At 36.5% G+C, this 20,085-nt stretch overlaps 1 protein-coding gene across 3 annotated transcripts in view; it reads right to left on the minus strand.

Moving 5' to 3' along the window:
* Positions 1 to 20,085, minus strand: part of TTC29 (tetratricopeptide repeat domain 29) — a 137,611-nt gene that overhangs the window by 95,720 nt on the left and 21,806 nt on the right. For all 3 annotated transcript variants that reach the window (XM_064510783.1, XM_064510785.1, XM_064510784.1), the window contains exons 4-5: positions 18,992 to 19,215; positions 7,955 to 8,140 (exon numbers count right to left, since the gene is read on the minus strand). In XM_064510783.1, coding sequence (XP_064366853.1) covers positions 7,955 to 8,140; positions 18,992 to 19,215 — 410 coding nt within the window. The remainder of the gene's footprint in view (positions 1 to 7,954; positions 8,141 to 18,991; positions 19,216 to 20,085) is intronic.

Below are 20,085 nucleotides of genomic sequence, written 5' to 3' on the forward strand. Positions count from 1 at the left end.
ATCTCCTGTAAAATTTCTTTTTAAACCTTTTAAATTGTGCTCTCCAATCAAGCCTTTCCTACCTAGTGCACGTATTCAATTCTTAAGCAACTAGAAAAACAATACAACTGCTTTATGAAATAGTGCAAATGCAGAATAACAAAAAGGAGTTAGCTTAAGTTTATACAATGAAAATCAATGACTGGAAGTGTTTTAAATGGTCAAACTGGATATACAATACTCCATTTCCCATTAAGGAAAGGCTTCCTTCCGTTTCTAAAGTTCACTGGTGTACAGACTTTCGAAGCACATGCCTCTACATGTGCTTAAAGATACAGTTTAGCAAAGGGCTAGGTAGCCAAAGCTTTAGCATTTGGAGACACATGGATTAGCTCTGAGGTTTGAACTATTCTTACGCTTTTTCTGAAAAAGAAGAAGCTAAGAATAGTTTGGAATAAATAAACACAACAAGGAATAAAGCTTAAAAGTTAGTAATCTGGGATACGCAACCTGGGAAGGGTAGAGGGAATATCATGCTAAAACAATGGTATTCTGTAACTACTGAATCCTGGCTATTTCAGAGAGAAAAATTAAAAGACTCAAATGAAACATACTGCATGTTTTCTCCAACCAATGAACACTATAAAAGACACTTTCAGGTTAGTCTCCAAAGGAAACAAGCCTGTCCCCAACTAGATTTGGAGTGAACTTCAACCAAACTTGAGCAAGTCAAAGGAACTCCACAGTATGAAAATTTCCATTATAAAAATGAAGAAAGAATGAGAAAGGAAAGTATGAGATTAATTTTTTTCACCAATCACAAACTTATCCAGATATTATTCTGAAACAAAAGAAGTTGTTTACAAAAAGAAGCCTTAACACAGAAGCAAGGGCAGATGAAACCAAAAAGGCCTTGATAGCTATTACCTGGTAATCTGAGTTGCTGTTTTGGATTTTGTTTCTGAAAATAGAGTTCTGAGGAAAGGGATACATTTCGCATTTCCTTCCTCCACTGTCAAACCTGCACTAGTGAATACAACAGTATGGAGACCTCTAGATACTTGCTCTATACCTTATGGTGGAAACATAACAACATTAAATATGCAGGTTGGACGGTTTATAAAATACAACAATATTGTTATCAATACCAGTTCTGTACTCCAGATGTAGTAAGGAAGAAATTCATCACTGCTAACAAGTGTTGTCCCACTGGTTTATTGTATTTACCAGCTGTTTCTAATTTTGTAATCAGATTGTAAAGCAGCACTTTTTATTTCTACATTATACAACACAATGAGGATTTGCTGTTTAAGTAGGCTTGCCAGACTTGCAACACAGATAACAAGATAAAGCTTTGTAAATGTAGAAGCTTCGTGTGGGCCATTCATCCTATGAGTGAATTTTATTCTGGATGTACTTAGGAATCTCCTAGCAATTTTAAACCTTTTTAGTACTTCACTTTGCAATATTAACATTCTTTTTATAATTTTTAAAATCCGAATATCAATTATTTCTACCTGAAGGCAAACCAATTGGGGAATTCCTGTTTAAACATGTGCATATTTCCTTTGCATAGATACTCATGAATGTATGCTGAGTTTCTCTCAATTATTTATACAACATAAATACGATTAGAATTTTTAGTTGAAAAATGCTAGCCATAAACAATTCAAAATATAAAAACAACAAATTCTTAGCAATGGATCAACTGGGACCTGCTAGGAACAAGAAAACAATCAGTTTTGATTTTTATGTTTCAAAGCAAAAAGATTATGCTAGGAACTGACTTTAAGTTGTTGTTTCTCCAATAGATCAAAAGTAATTAACACTTGAACTTGAAGAGCTTGAATTAAATGCCCACTAAAGTCAATCTTTCCCATTACTTCTATAAAGCTTTGATTAAAACCTTTAAATTAATTTGAACAGTATGGTAAAATGATAGGTAGAACTCCTACTCCTTGGTCTTAATATGGATTGCCAAAGTCTATATGGACCCTTTGATTTTTTTTTCACAAGAAATTAATTTAATTTAGAGATCCCTGTGTTCAGTAGGTCTTCCAACCAGAAGAGTCTACATCAACTTCTAATAAATAAAACAAACCATATTTTATCCATAATGACAGATAAAACAACTATATCTTTCTCATAAATTAAGTCCTATTTATTAGTTTTTCTTGGGGTTGGGGGTAGTGCAGAGGAAGTTCAGAAATATTCAGCTCTGGCATTACATTGCTCCTACTGAAAAGCAACTGGTGTTTAAAATTCCTTATAATGAAAGCAGAATTGGATCAAAACTGAACACCTAAAAAACTTCTTGATTAATTTACAGAATATGGCAGATTTTTTGAAATATCTTAACTAACTTTAGAAGTGATTAAGGAGACCTTGATCAGGAGAACTAACTTTAGAAGTGATTAAGGAGACCTTGATCAGGAATTCTTTAAGCTTTGCAATCTAAAAAGAGGTAAGGAAAGAGAAATTTGGGTTTATAGATGTGCTGGAGGTTATAGTAATCAACACTGAGAGATCTAACATTGTTATTTGCATGGCATGCTGCATTCTTCTCTTTCTAGTTCTTTCTGCCTTTACTCTTTTTAGTCTGTAAGCATTTCAGAAAAAGTATTGCCTCTACTTTTGTTGATCTTTATGTGCTAGCAGAATATAAATCCGAAGACTTATTCCAAGTCACCATCACATTGAGATTAATGGCATAATTTTCACACATCTCAGAGCTCTCATATCAGGGGATATGCGGTTTCTGGTACAGTACTGATTTACATTTGGCATCTGTTGGGGAGGTTTTATTCACTGGACTCCACTGTTATCCATGCTTCCTCTAAACTAGTTATTTAAATGCATCCAGAAATGTTCCCAAGCACTGCAACCAACTGGTATGGAAGGTGCATCTACCTAATAAATGCTCGTATCCTTCAAAACAGTGTGGCTGCATGCAAACTGCCTATTAGGAATAGTCCCTGCAACACTCTAACTACCAAACTGTGCCACAAACAACTGCAGGGGAAGGGAGGGAAATATAAGCTGGCATGAGCTAAAAGCAGGTAAGGCACTGTTCTAACACCCCTGTGGCCCTGATCTGTGCTCCAGTGCCCACAGACATCTCCAGGCCCTGTTTAATTTACTCACACAGGAAAAGGACCACAGCCCATGAATGCTCACCTTTGCTGCTAACCCCTGCAAGGTAAGTGTGGAGATCCTTGCATCATTTGGGGAAAGGGTGGATATTCAGATAAGAAGGTAGTGATGAGGCCTTCTTAGCTTCCTCCAGAGTTCTGGATGTCACTCTTCCTGCTCCACTGTCCCGAAGACCATGTACCACTAAGCTATCTTTTTGCAAGGGTGTGCCTTGTAACACCAGGTAAGTAACAGCAGATAAGTTAACTGGCTACCTTGAAGCTGCTCTCATAAAGGCAGAGTTGTTTGACATTAAGATTGAAATTTTGGCATTTGAAATACTGGTTTCTGTGATTCCTATTAGTTTGGGAACTGCTGCCATGCACACACATATATAGGGGTGTATGTGTGTGTATGTGCATGTGTGTATGTATGCGTGCGCACATATCCCCTCCTCTGCCCCTTATTAATTGCAGTGGCCTTGATGGCTCCTTTTAGAATAAGTACACTTTCAGATGTCTGTTTTTATTCTTTATGTTTTTGAATAATATAGGCCTATATTCTATGTAATTTTATTATAATCTACTGGAAGGAAATAGCTCTTACAAGTACAAATTCCTCATTTCCCCTGGGCTGCTTTTGTTACTCATGTAAATTATGTGAAACTTTGGGATGCATATATTTAAGATCTACATCATTTCATGCATGGTAGATGTTAACCATTTAATACACAACAGAAAGCACTCAAATACTATAATGATGAGCGCTGACAATATAAGAACCTATATAAACTAGCACTAGCCATCACATTTTATAAATGCACTTAGGTTGTGTTTCTTCTGTAAGATACAAGAGTGTAAATCTGAAGTTCCTAATTGACTTCAGCAGAATTTACACAAACATTGTAGAACTATCACAACTGGTCCTCAGACCATTAAAAATCTTCTCTTCTCTGATACACAGAAAAATATATGCATTTACAATAACGATTCTGATTATCATTTTATTACTTCTAAAAACCCATCCAAAGCACAGGAATAAAAATACTGTGTGAAAAGAATTTGCCTTAACTGAGATTCTGCCACAAAGCCTGTGCTTACTTGGATGATATATAATACTGGAGTTAATGTGAGAAAAGATATAAAAATATGACATTGCTTTTTCAATGTGACAATAAAGTGGCATCATATTTAATAGTTACATAAGGAAATAACTAGTAACCAAACAAATAAAACCATTCAAGATTAGCTCCCTGAGGGAAGTCAAACTATGCAGTGAGTACAGCTCATTGACTAGTGTCATAATCTAACACTCTACTGCAATCCTCATTCTCATGTATGTAATCATCTCATTTGGGTAACTCATAAGCAGAGATTTTATTTTATAAACAGAGTTTCTTAAAGAAGAGGTAAAAATCTCATTCTGCAAAGAACTGCTGCTGAAATCAGTCTGCTCCAAGGACAATGTTCCATTTGTGTCTGTTGCAGGCTACTCTATTAGTATTGTTTTCTTTCCCTTATGCACTGACAGCATCTGCATCCAAATCATCTGCAATCATCTGCATCCAACTACCATGACTGAAGTCTACACTGCCAACACTTCAAATATTTAGCTTTAAAAATTAATAAACATGAGATCTATTTCCAGCTTCTAGGACAGGGACCAGGCTGAAAGTCAAAAAACTTTAAATTTGATTACACAAAAATTACTCAGCAAATTATCAATCTGCTTCTAAGGCAAACAACAATCTTTACAACAAATATGTGTTTAACTTTGCACTCCTAAGCAATCACTCCTAAACATATATAGTCACCTTCCATTAAAAAGTAATAAAAAAAAAACTGTTGAGTGAGAGATATGAAGAGAACTGATATAATATATTTACATCCAAAAGGATGCACGTATGAACTTTCATAAGACTAAGATCTGTTCTTGTCTTGGTCCTTGCACCATTACTTTACACTCCCATTAAAATAAATATTTTCACTGCAGTATTAATCAATAGAATTAATACAGATATGACAACTTAAATCAGATGAAAGTATCATGCATATCAAAATATCAGGCATCATTCACATATCATCATGATCATTCACATATGTACTCACACAAACACATCCCTATATATTTATATAGGGTTACATATACATACATAAATATATATGCATATATTCATACACACATACACTTCTCTTTATATGTATATATTCCTGTACATATGGATATATCATGTATATGGAAGCAGGCATCTGACTCACTCAGTTCACAATCAGATTACACCATTATGAAGTGACTGAACAAAAAATGTGACCATTTAATTTACAAGCCATATCTATCTGTTCTTTCTAACATTAAAAAGTGTGTTTATAATTTTACTTACAATACCATTAATCCACATATAATTTTATATCATCCCAACTCAACCTCATTGCTTTTACTCTTTTTCTACTATCACAGCTTGTGATTTAATTTTTTACCCTCTGAAAATAAAAAGTAAATGGAATACATCCACTGTCTTTTTCCTCAGTGGTCCCTCAAAGCAAATCCTAGGCTTACTTTCTCAGTTTTTTTATTTTTTCACCTCTCTCTATGGAAATAAAATATTTGCAAAAGACAAACCCTACAGATTTAATGGAGCTTTACCCTGGGCAGTGAAAATGCACCTCGTTTTCTCTCTCCTTACCAATGTTAATAAGAAGTTTCTCTTCTGGAAATTTCAAATATTTTATAGCAGGAAAATGAAAGTTTCCCCTGCTCCTCTATGCATCTCAACTTCAGCACTTTAAATTAAGTGTCTTTGTAATGGGATTGAAAGTTTAAGGATATTTAAGTATTCAACAACTTTTGCTTAACACATCCTAAAAAGAAGGAAATGTTAAAATGGTTTTAGGCAGTGGATAGATAACACTAGTGAGTCACACTCAGTATGAGCCTCTGAAGCTAGAAATAGAAATACTCTAATGCACCTTCCTGTAACAACTTTATTTCTTAGTATCTGAAGGACCAGGTGAAAAGGCTGAAATACCCAGCAACTTAAACCATTTTATCCTATTGAGGATCACACAGATAACCTAATTAAGCATTTTTCACTCAAAAATGAAAATGACTTGGTCATGGTTTTTAAGCAAGTACCATCTCATCTACCGGGAAACTGGATTTAGCTTAACTTCAATTCCTGGAATAATATTAGAATAGATAATCAAACAGACTACTCCTAAGCATCTGGAGGAAACATGAAAAAGTGTTACAACCAACACCAATATGTCAAGAGCAAATCTCATCAAGTCAATCTTTTATTTAAATTACTATTATATATTATCTTTTATTTAGATTTGTCTATTATGTAGAAAGAGGTCTGGCCAAAAAAAAAAAAAAAAAAGGAGACAGAAAGGACACATATTGAAAGTTAGTAAAGTTTTTCTCATTGCCATAAAATGTTCTTCTGGAACGCTAGGGGAGCGCAGTCCACCTGTAACTATTGTTACGTGAGGGCAAATTGGCACTTGTAGGAAGTCCTACATACACATTGGTTATCAACAGTTCACTGTCAGATAAGAAAAACACACTCAGTGAGGTTCCAAAAGTGCCTGTCCTAGGTCCAGTATATTATAGAGCATTTTCGCTAAGGATTTGGATTATGGAATGGAAAGATTGCTTGTTAGGAATGGAAAGATGGCTTATTAGGGGTTCAAGCGATACCAAGTTGGAAAGAAAGGAAAGCATGTTGAGGGATAACTTTGTAATTCCAAACAATTATCAGAATTATACTATTTCCACAAAATGTTTCAATTTCTATGAATCTTCTTTCTTCTAAGAAAAGCTATTCTGAGAAATGAACCACAGTAGACTAGTTGAGCTCAAAGCTGGAATGTTTTCAATCCATAAAGCAAGTCTTAAAAAAAAAAGACCCTAAAAATCACAAGTATTTCAAGAAATGATAAGGAATTCAATACATGCAGGAATTAGAACAGGGAGATAGGTCTTACCCAGTTACTTGAAGCTCACTCATTGGTTTCCTTCCCACAAAACAATACAACTTTATACAAACACAGGAAAATCTTTTTCATACGCAGCCTGATATACACATACAAATGCTTCGGCCATGAAAGGTACACATATTTTTGAATATGGAAACGAGGTCAAGAGGTGCTTCTATTAATATCTTTTTTCAATTTCATAGGCTCACAGTTTGAGGATACAGATACACGAATGAAGAAACTGAGCTTGAGGCAAGGTACGAACCTGAAGCAAACAATTCTCTGGCACTCCTGTACCCAACAAACAGGCCGTGCTTCTCAGATGAGAGACACAGAAAGTAGGTTTCAAAAAGAATGCAAAAATATAGGCTGTTTTAGCCAAGTGTAAATTTTCTATTGTTGAGGCAGGAATAAACTGCATTATGTGTTCACGCCTCTTTTACATCAACCCAGTTTGTCTAACTACAGATGCCATCCTGTTCAAACATCTGTGGCCTGAGGCAGCATTACCAGTCTCCTGTTGAATAACAAGTAAATAACTAAAGGAAATAAGGCCCAACCCAAGAAACTCTATGCTAAAAGAATGCTTCCTTTGTACTTATGTTTTGTTTTCCCTGTGACCAAGTACTTTCAAGCTATAGACAGAATGCCAACAGGGGAAAAATGTCTATGAATACTTATAGGCTTCTCTGTCTTCATCCCTATTTCCTGCTCTAAAAATTAAAATTATGACAACTTTAAAACTTCTTTTAAGATATTGCTGTAAATGAATTTTACATTGAAATACTGTGCCCTGTTATAAAGCACAAAGTACCAAGTATGACTGAATGCTGATATAATGCAGCATTTTGATCTCAGTGACTTACCTTGTTCCTCATTGATGAGGCCCATATTTGCATGTGCTTGTGCCTCTTTTTTCCCACCATCAATTTTTATTAGATGAACAGTGTTAAAGCATTGTTCATAAAAGTAATTCCTTAACCATTTGTCCTCAGGTGCATTGAAGCAGTAGGCCAAGTTAAGCTGGTTATGGTACACTTCCTCATAGTGCCCTTTAAAACAAAGAATATTGTTAAAACATTAGATTATCATCAGCTTTCACAAATTTTACACAGCAGTAACTGTATAATGAAAAAATCAAGGGCTATTTATATATCCACAAGCCAAATACCACCAAATTCTCCTAAATATTCAATCAAAGAAATAACAGAAGGGGAAAAGATAATCTTCTGAATTAAAGCATAATTGAAAACTTACTCTAGCAAAACCACAAGTAAATTACTATCATTTCTGCATAAAAAAATATATTTCAATAAAACATGGAAAATCTGGGTAGGAAACTGACTTACCAAAAGAGAGGAGCTAGTGTGAGCAAAAAGAGCATACAGTCAGTCACTACTGGAGAAGGGTGCACCTGAGCCACCGAGACCTTTGAAAAGCATGGACAGCTTTCAGAACAGGTCTAAGGTAGCAGCTGTGATGATGGGGATAAGCAAAAAACCCACTCTGTTATTTTTCTACCATTTTAAACATTTAAAGCAAGACTAGTGAGAAAGGCTTGGAGTTTTCATGTACAGTCTTAGTTATATTAGCAGTACCACTGCTACGAATTAAGGACAAACTGAAATTTTACATCTTGAAGATATAAAATGTCCATCAAGATACTGCTCTCAGAACACATGTGGAAAGCAGAGAAGACTCAAAGTCCCAAATCTCCTTTATGAGCTGAAGAGCACATTTAGTTCCCACTCTTCATCATTTCACTAGCCAGCTTAATGAACAGCCATGATTTACTTTGCACAGAAAATAGCAGTCCCACAGAGTATCCTTTCACGGACTATCTCTAAAATTAAAAAAAATGCTGCAGGTCCCAAATATAAGTAGCATTACAAAATGCATTATTCATAATTTAAAATTACAGAATGAGAGCTTCTATGGAATTAGAGATACTTCTCTCAGAAGAGTACATTAAAAAAAAATCTCAGGAGATTATTCCAAAGCTCTACTGATTTGGAGTAGAGACCTAAAACTTAAAGATGCTTGACAATTCTTATCAAACTGCTTCTCCCTAAGGGCAATTTGAAGAATCTGTTCCCTACAAGATGGTGAAGAATCTAAGAGATAATAAAGTACAACATATATTGGTATGATTCACAGCTGAATTTATTGCTGGCAAAACTAAATGAATTTGCTTCCCAAAACTCTGCTTATGTCAGATTTGAATGTGAACAATTAGTTAAATTCCACTGTAATTTTGGTTGTTCATTTACTGTGTTTGTGGCTGTTAAATGAAAGTAATCCAAAGAGCGTGTTTTTAAAGGAATTGTAATGTAGTTGGTAAGAAGGAGTTGAGATCCACAAATCTTGCAGCAGGTAAAAGAGTGTTTGGTTAAGCTAGATGCGTGAACAGAACTGCTTTACTTTCCGGAGTTCTGCAATTTGTAAGCTTTGCTCAACAAAGAAAGAGAAAGAGGAAAAGAAAGAGAAAAACCCTTACCCCTGGGTGTAGAGTGCCCCACAGAAATCAATGGGGATAAAAAAACCCCTGATTTCAATACAGGCAAGATTTAATTCATAGTCCAGACCTTTTCTAACTGTTTTGAAACTATGATGCTATGTCAAACATTTTGATCAAAGGGTGGAGTTAAACTCCTTTGGTTTCCTTATCAGAGGAATTGTTGGGGAAAAGCCAACTTTCAAAAGGGAATAATTTCTTGATTGGAAATTCTACCTCCTATGTGAGTCACCTCTGTTGTTTGGAGAAAACGGCATTACTCACTCAAAACGGTACTTTGTTTGCATCTCTTCATAGCTCTTTATTTTAGTTTAAACCAAATCGAGAGTGTTCCTCAGCCTCATCTATGTTTTGTCTCAAAAATTAAAAATTATGCATGTTCTACTAGAAAGCATTCTAAATTTCTCATGCTGTTCTGTTGTTATGACTAAGTTCTTTAACTTCGGAACATTTTGATAAAGCACTTTAGCACATTGCACAACACAGTAAGAACTTAATTCTGACTTCTGAAAGAATCCCATTACCTCTTCATCATTTCTGCAGTCTTCAACACATTTATCTAGTATTCTTACTTCTCCTTCATTTTTGATGTGATCTTGACCATTTTGGATAAGGTCATCTGATTTTTCTCTGCTTGAAGTCTTCTGAAACGAAGCTGAAATATCTTTTTTCCCTGTCTTGAACACTCACTGTTTTTGTCTTTAAATTTACAAACTCATTCCTCTCCTTGTTAAACAACACTTCTTTCTTGTTTATCCAACTTTTGCTTTTCTATTTACTATCTTGCTTTCCTACTCACTTTCTCTACAGTTTTTCCTCTATGAAATGGCACCTCATCTTTTCTACCTTTTTAATGATTCCTTAATCAACTTCCATTAAAATACGTAAAATTGTCATTTGGAACCAGTCCATGTTATATACATTTAGATTTCTGGTATTTTAAATAATGTATCATTTCTTCCAAGAAATGAGAGCACCTAACAATCTCTTTACAATCATCAAAATAGAAATACCCCAGAAATTACTTCTGTATGATCATCTCATCATTTGCATCCAAGTTTTGATATGTCAGTACCAAAACATCAGCTGACGTTTAGAAAAAATCTGGCTTTAAGGGAAATAATTAATGACACATAAGCTTTATGTATTCTTAAGCATAACATTCTTCATGGCTATGAATACCGTGTCTTTTGTTCCTCTCAAGGCTGAAAAAGTACCTCTTCTTCAGAATATCCAACAGTGTGTACCATAAAAAAACGTATTTATACATTAGAAATTAAGACTATTTTGGTACAATACCCTTATGAAAATCTCTGCAAATAATAGTGGAAGGGAAGTAACAGAACTGGTTAGGGTGTGTGCGCACGCATGTGTGCGCGCACACGTGTGTGTGTGTGTGCGTGTGCGCGCGTGTATAAGACATGTAGTTGAAATCCATCCAATCTAACTTAGATATAGACTTGTGCTACCTAGGATCCCTTTACTCAGTGAAGAAAAGCTGATAATGCTTGGCTGTGTTTTACCTCATCTCAAGTTAAACATCTATTGTGCCACAAAATAGCACCGCTCTAAAGCTTATTTCAAAAGTGGAAGGCAGAGGTTCCCATGAAAATTCCAACTACATAAACAAATAATCCCATGAACACAAAGAGAAATACAAAAACTAACTACAGTGATTACTAATATATTGTAAGATAAAAATGCACATTATATCCTGATAATGTCAAACTGAAAATAAACTAATATACATATTATATATGTATATATGTATCAGAGGATACATACAAATGGTTGCCATAAGACAGTAAGGTGAAAGAGAATTGGATTGTTGTTGGGAAAGGAACGCAAAATACAGATTTGTTGCCTTTAAAATCTTTGCTACAAGATATCAAGGCACTAATATTACATAAAATTATGCAAATGACTTCAGGTAGTACCCTACAAATCTCAAGAGATGGAACTGACCTGAGGCTGACTACTGTTGCTGCCACAGCTTTGATTGAATGAACTTTAATGTGACCCTCCGATGACTATCCTGCCAGTGAATAACAATGAGAAGTGCACAAAGACAATCATTTCTCTGTAATTGTCTTGGACAGTGGCTGCCCAGATATGCTGGTGTCACAACAAAACAAACCCCAAAAGATAGACTGCTAAAAGCCAGATTGTCTTCTAGATTCAAAGTCTCTCTGATTTACAAATCTAGAAACTCATTGAGATTATTCTGACAGTGGTAAAGCCAGACCATCAGCTTTAGTCAAAGTGAACTTCTATCTCCTCAGGAGAAGAAAAGTATTAGAATGGGTAAATACTCGCATCTATAAAATCTCCCATAGGTAGTTCAGCCATTAAAGCTTTGACCTCTCTGATTTTTGTGAAAATCTCTACATCTGATCCAGAATACATGTAACGTAGAGAAAGCATTTTTATTTATCAGCTGTTACAAAAAAATCCCACATTTATATCTGCCACTTATCAGAGAGGGAATGACAGCATTGGCATATGATACTGAATGAAGCAAAAAAAGAGAAGTCTGAGTCACACAAGAAATCACAAGATAGTTCCTGCGAGACAAATTCCTGTTTCCTAGATGTCATGAGGGAGGCAGGAAGAACACAGAGCACAAATATTCTGCCCCAAATACTGCTAGGTTCATACAGGGAATATGTTCAGTGTAAGCATAATCTATACAAAAATGCTGAGGAAACGGTCATGAGATAAATTTGTCGAGCAAGGATAATGATATCTGATGATAATGATATAAGGCAATTCAAATGGTAATTTGGGACACTATAAAGGGGAGCTCCAAGCTCTTGGAATAAAACCATACTACTAAAGTTTCCTAAGAAGTGCTGCCTCTGTTTAAGTCAATGGTAGTTCTACAACTGGCTATGTTTTGAGAAGGCTTGGCTTCTTTCCAGTGCAATATCACTTCACTTTTTGTAAGCTAATTACAAAAATAATAAACTCCTCCGCTGGTCTCTAGTGACTGCTATGTTTTTTTCCTGTGAAACAATATTAAGTAGAGGAGGACGTATCTGCTTAGAAAATAAAATGGTCTTCCTTTCCCCATCCCCCCCCCCCCCCCCCCCAAAAAAAAGACCAAACAAAACTATACTTCCTGCAAGCAAATATTAATATAGGTTTTGGTATGTTTATCTTTTTTTTGTTTTGACTCACAAATTCTTTCCATTTTCTTATTTGTTTTCTAGAATAGCACAGGTAACAAGGTTATTGCAATGTTTCTAGCCCAGCCTAAGGCATAAGTCTGAAATCTTACAGAAAAGCTTATCACTGTAAAATGCCAAACTCCGCTTTCAACATTAAGTACCTTGGATCTGAGTAGAAAGACAAAGAAAGATTTTCCAGTGTGAACACATCAAATTTTCATGCTTTCTGCATACACCTTCTGAAAAGTCATCTTTTACGACAACAGCAAATGATAACTCATATTGTCAAAAGTTTTCTCTAGAAAAGAGCCAAGCTAGCATTCTCTCCTAAGTCTCTGTGCCTGGCATTCTCTAGAACAAGAGTTAGCAGCCTGGAGCACATGGACAGATTTCCAATTTAGCTCACCACAGAGGTGACATGGGATCAGGAACTAGGAGCAGATGCAACCTGAGGAAGGCAACAACTTCCAGGTCTTAACTCATACTCCTCCCCAGCTGTCCCCAGTGACCAGCTAAGGAGCCCCTCTGAAGGCATGCATACTGAACATTAGGTCCAAGCACTGACTTGGGCACAGTGAACACAGCGACCTGTCACTGTTGTGCCCACTGCCAGATACGCATTGCAGCCATTGAAATGTGAATTTTTCCTGTCTGCTTTTTGCTCTCCTGGTCTAGCAAAGTCAAGCCACTGGCTAAGAGATCTCTTTCTTTAACTGCCCTTGAGCTGTAACTTGCCTCGCATCCCCTTCAACTAGTACAATAAGGGTAAAACCAGCCTACCCTAGCAAGCACTGATCATATGAGCTCTTCATAAATTCAAGGCCTGTGCTAGTCACTATATGTAAGGCTTCTACAGTCACAGTCAGGGTTCAAACACATATTTAATACATAATTCAGACGTAACCTGAAGAGCAATACTTTCCAAACCCTTCCGAAATTATACTGGCACAGCTGACCTCTACTTTGAAAACCAGCAAATTTGGCACAGGACCACTGAGAGGCTGCTGACCTCGGTTGAAAATACAAGACTGATGCTTCACAGTATAATTTGCAGAGTATCAAGCATTCTTGTGGTAGGTTCAGTGCTAACTAACTAAAAGTAGCTATGCAGTACTTTGTGGAGATGATTCAAAGGAGTACCTTAGCCTAATGAGCATACAGACCCAACAAGTATATCGGCAATACATTTTTAAATAGTAAGAGAGACTGTGTGCCTAACTCTGTGACTGAGTCACATCCATAGGGTAAAATCTGTGCAGATAGCAGCTTAAAGTTTTTGATTTCACTTCTAAATATTTTTGTGTGAGGAATAGAAAAATTATCACTAAAATGAACTTTTCTGCCACATACACGTTAAACTGGATGCTGTTCAAAAATTCCAAAATATAAGCTAAGTAAGAGACTTAGCTGAATTTCCTTTGTTTCTGCCTCCTCCCTATGATCCACCTGAACACAGAGATACTGAGCCAAACTTTGGGCCTCTCAGACACACAAAATGGACAAGAGGAATTCTACTCAACTGGTGCACCTATGTCATCGTATGTTCACAGGGTGTCAGCAACCAAAGGATACTCAGTAACCCACAGTGTCAGAGAAGGACGGGACTGTGGTTTCAAACTCCCTCCTGCTCATCCACAGAACAGCCCGGAGCAGCGGCTAGGGAGCTACGGCTCTTCGAAAGGATAGCAAGGACAACTTATCAGCACTGTTATACCTTTCAAGGACAATTATACCTCTAAGCAAAAATAGTCTGGGAAGTGCGATCCATTCCTCATCCTCACCATTCCACAGCCTCAAAATACAATTTTCTCTCAATGAAAGAAAACAGTATTTTTATACACCTATCAAGAAATAACGGCACATATCAAATGCTGAGCTATATACATACATAGCTTTGGCATTTATCCTGTGTTGTGCTTTAAAAATGCCCTACTACTGTAAAGATTTTAACAGGAAGTCATCTCTTTCTTTTTTTTCCCCTCCTACAGAGACCAAACCAGCTTAGTCCACAACTGAAGGAAGATCAAGGAATAATTAGAAAAAAACACTATTTTAAAGTCAGCAATGTTTACATTATTTGCATCAAAAAAGACCAAAGATGAATGCTGCCAACAAGCATTGCCAATATTTCTGCCAGTTTTTCAGGATAATGCTGGTTTTTACCTAAGACAAAATAACCGGATCAGCTATTTTGCTGAGAAGCTGCAAGGATTAATGATAGTTCTCTTTTTTTAAATATTTGGGAGGTATTCAAATACAATGACAAGGAGATTAGGTTAGACAGACAAATAAGATTTTCTCTGCACACAATACAAGACTGGTAATAGATGATTTAAAAGAAAGACTCCTGTACGACTTGGAGTTCAGTCAAAATGCATGTTCCACTAAACATGAAAACAGAGGGAACACTCGCTGGTGTAAGTAAAGGTAAAAGGTCTATGCAGTGTAAAGCTAGTAAATAAAATACTGTGATTTTCAAACCCAGAAGCAAAAAGGAAACACAAAACACCCCCCCCCCCCGCTCTTTCATATCAGTCTCCACATCACAGTGGACCACGTTGCTTCTGCCCAAGCAAACAATTTATGTCCAGCATTGTAGTGTCCTAGAACTACAAACTACCAGAAAAACAAAAAGATTAACATGTTCCACCAATAAATATGGAACGGATGAATGAATACCTAGCTTTCTCTATGTGCTATGGTAACAACTATAAAACTGTACGCTTAGGAGCAGCAGTTCTAAGTTATATTCCCTACAAGATAGCAACATCCTAAGATACAAAAATATCTGGTGAGAAGTTGAATAACAAATGGCAAAGTTATTTACTGACAATAGTGCTGTGAAAGTGATGCTTTGTGGAATGAATAATCTATGAACATGTTCCTCAGTTAGCGCATTTATGTCCCAAGCACTTGAGTCAGAGGTGGCTCTGCTTAGCCACCTGTAATTCTTTTGTACCTTCCCAATTGCAACCAAGTCTGTAACGGAAGAAAACACTCAAATCAAATATTAATACTGAAAATTTAAGAGTCTTACTCGGAACACACAGGCTGCAACAAAAAGAAAGCTCTCAAGCAAATTTCTAGCTCCAGTTAGCATAAGACCCAAAAATACCAGTGTGGTTGGGGAGGATATGATACTCTTGAAGGCAAGATAAACCTGGGTGTGTGACATGGCAGTAGAATAGCCACCTAAATGGTTTATGCTCGAATTGGAGATCTGGATCATGGTATTAGTTCAGAAAAAACATAGATAACGTTTACGAGAAGCAGAAGAATAATATAAACAAAAGAACACAGAAAGAGTCCAGATCTGGAAGAATTTAAAGCATCTTACAATGGTAATGAAATACTGCTACCTATGCCAAGCAACTGTTATTAACAGGTTATTTACAAACAAAAAGCATAAGCTTTGCCACAGGAAAGGACAGGATTCTTTAGCCTTTTATACCCCCTCACTGCAAATGAGACTTACAGGATAAAAACTATGTACCCATTGTCTCCGCACATACTATATTCCTCAATACTGGAGTAAGTATATGGACTATCAGATAATGGAGGACTTGTAAAACTTTAACTGTAAAATTTTCTTTAATCACACAAGCTTTTTATTCTTTGCTGAGATTTCTTTTCTCTCCTTGGAGCTTAGCAAAGAGATATTTATTTGGTTATGGTCATGGATCTTCAAAGGTATAGTACATTAAGATACTGAAGAAGAAAAGACCTCCTTACGCAACCTCTCTGGTTAAAACAAACTTCTGGCATCTGGCAACAGTTTACTCAAAGTTTAACTCAAAATAGTGGTCATTTGTAGGTAAGTCATGACTTAAAAGCCATCACAATGGAATATATTTATTTCTCTCATTAAAAGAAAATGTAAAAAAATGAAGCTGTGCTTAGGTACTGAAATTACATTCTAAAAATATAATACTTTCACTTAGACTTAGCGCAAGTAATTTTTTTTTTTTTTGAAATCTTATTTCAGTTGCAGATTATCTTTGAATTGCTATGGTCATTAAACAGCAAGTAGTACGTTAACTGATATAATGCCTACATTTTGTTCTACCATCTCTCTTGCCTGTTCCAGGACAGTCCACTTACCACTTTAGGCTCAAAACCCACTCCTTCATGAAGTTTAAATGCTAAAAAACTTAAAAATTGTAAGGTTTTTTCCATAGTTTTATACTCAAGATCTCTTCTTTACCACAACTATTAGCTCAGAACAGCATACCTGAGACAGGGAGAGTCTCCTTCTGACTAGTAACATCAACCATACCATAAAATTCTCACAGTTCACAGCCCCAGATATTATTTTTAGCTTTCTAAGCCACTTTTGACTTGCACTGTGATGGCTGAGGAGCAAATGCAGGTCAGTTGCGGCTGAGACTGCTACAGGGTGGTAAGTTCCAGCTGAAGGGTGATGTGTACTGCTGAACAATTCTTAAATGTTGTCAACTAAAGTTGTCAGGAGATCATAAGCCAGAGCCCCAAGCGATTTGATTAAAAATCAGACAGTAACTGGATTAGCAGAACTACTGAATTAGTATTTAATGAACTGTATAATTCATACATTATCCTCACAGCATTACTAGTTCTAACATCAGCAACATGACTTAGCATTCACTCCTTCACATAGCAGGTAGTTCAAGCATGAAAACTGGTGAAAAACCAAAGCTCAAACTGCACCCTGATCAGGCAATTCACTGAAGATGCACTGCTTGAACACCTGCCAACTCTATTAGCACAGTCTCATCATTTTATTTTGTTTTAACCAACTTCAACAGGCAAAGTTTGGAGATACACTCTCACAGAGGCAAGATACAGTCAGTTAGCTGGTTGGTGGTATCTTGTCTCTGCGAGAGAGAAAGGGCTCCTGGAGCCCAGCACAGGACGACTGCTGGACTCAGGGAGAGACAAGGGCCTCCGCCTTTCACAGAAGCAAGACCTGCACAGTCAGCACCACCTTGCCTCTCCGAGAGCATGTCCGCCAACTCTACTGTCACACATCAGTTAATAACACTGAAAAAGATCTTGCCTCTCCAAAGGCATGGAAGGAGGGCAAAAGACTCTGCTCAGACGACTGCAGGAAGCAGGCCCATCAAGCTATGCCATATCTACTACTTTTGGAATGTCAAAGCATTGGCAGATACGCTTACGTCAGGGCAGTCCAAGGGCAAAACTTCTCTCTTATACTCCTGTGAATTACAGGGGTGTCATTCAGGTTTTAGTTGCAGTTCAGAAAAATCCAAAGATTCTTTCCTATCGTGGGCTGGCTATACTTTCTGTCTAGAATTACAGTGAATTAAAGACAGACAGCTTTTGGCTTTCATAGTGAATATAAAATAAACATTTAAAATGAGCCATTTTTAAATGAAGAAGGGGTTTTTTTTCTTCTTTGTTAAAATGAAGTTTTCTGTTTCTGAAGTTCAGGCAAAAAGTTCAGGTCCCAAACTCACAAGCTTAATTTTAGATTTCCCTCCTTGTCACGACTGAAATGTAACATGAAACAAGACACCTATAACAAAATCAGCTCTGCTACAAAATAGGATTGTAGTAAGAGCTTTATCTGTCTCCATTCCTACAATTATTCCAAAGCAGAAAGAGAGAATAAGTTAGGTTACTATTTATAGCAAAAGGAAACGATAAATACGAGAGCTTAGTAATGGGTACCCAGTAGAAAAAATACAGTAATTTGGAGTTATGTCTTCACTAATATCTAGTAATTCACAGGTGGCATGTTACATCTGTGTGTTGCATTTTATTTGACATGTTCACAAGCCTTTTAAAGTCAGTCACAAATCCAAACATAGTTAGCAGACAGGGTATTTAATAAAATCAGATTTATAAAACTATTACTGTGTGAAACAACATTTCACCTATTAAATTTTTCTACTCAAAATCAATAGAGAAAGAAAGATAATAAATAATGAAACTATAAGAAAATAATTGAGATGTTATCAGAACTATAAATATATCAAACATTTCTGATGATATCACAATGCACTCTGGATATTTTCCCCCTTTTATTTCACAGAACCTCTCCTGGTGTCTGCAGTTCCTAATCATTTATTCTATAAATACAGCTTAGTTGACTAAGGCTGAAATGTGCTAAGATGCAGTAACGCTTCACATTCATACATGAAACAATTTGGAAGCTTCCCCCAGGCATTCGCGGCTGCGGCTCCCGCTGCTCGGCTACCCACAATCCCCCCATTTACCTGCTCGCTGGGCTGCCTCTGCCCTGGTCAGGAAGTGGTAAAGCTGATCCAGCTTATCAGGCTGCTCCTCCAGGGACTTCTGCTGCCATATGGCTGACCCAGGCCCTGCAGCCTCCCTCAAGGCATTCCACTTCTGTATCAGAGTGAAGAGCTCGGAGAAGGACTTGTGATAACCCTGTCGCAGCATGTCTATGCAGATGTTCTTCTTGTATGAATTCCTGCAGCTGGGAATAAGAAAGGTGGATTTTAGTCCTTTAAACCTGTATTCTGTTCTCCACCTTACTAAATAAGTAGAGATACTAAAACAGTTTTCAAGAAGAGACCTCTGCAGCTCGCCAGTGGAGAAGGGGTATTTTCTCCCCTACTCAAAAAACAGTCTGTTATTGTATGATTAAGGAGGTCCCACCCTAGGGAAGTAAATATAGCAACAGTGAATCAATACCCAATATATATTGCAAACATGTTAAAAATATACAGGTATTCTTCAGCTAGTACTGGCCAAAGAGGCTGACTGATAGGAAAAAAGAGATGTTTACATTAGTTCATGGAAACACAATAAACTCTTAGTTTGCTTTAAAACAGTGTACAGGGAAAAATGAAGCACATTCCGCATGTCAAAACAATGTATATGTTAAATAGTTTTGCTGGAGGTTATGATGGCTTGGTTTAAAACGTCAAACAAATGCTATGCCAGAAACACAATCATTACATATTATTTTGCTTCTGTTTAGCATGTAACTTCAGCTGGGACTGGTATACCGATACAGAAGTTTGATGATTCTCCCTGATTTTAAAATCAAATGTTATTTCCACAGAGCTACAATGATGAATTTACATGAAAGTTATACCATTCATAAACACTGATGAGACATACATATCAAAAAGATGCATGATTAAATATTCTCAAGAGGTAATAGATCTTTTGAGGCACTATTTACAGAAAAAAATCTAAATATTTCTTTCACGTGGCATGAAACAATCACTGCATCCCATCCTGGAACAAGCTATGAGTCCAGTGGGACTGCTTGCAAACCTAAAGTACATATGTAAAGGTTTGCAGAAGCAGGTGTCTAGCGTGAGAAAACAAACCTTTG

Source organism: Dromaius novaehollandiae, chromosome 4, assembly GCF_036370855.1.
Source record: "Dromaius novaehollandiae isolate bDroNov1 chromosome 4, bDroNov1.hap1, whole genome shotgun sequence".
Lineage (NCBI taxonomy): Eukaryota > Metazoa > Chordata > Aves > Casuariiformes > Dromaiidae > Dromaius > Dromaius novaehollandiae.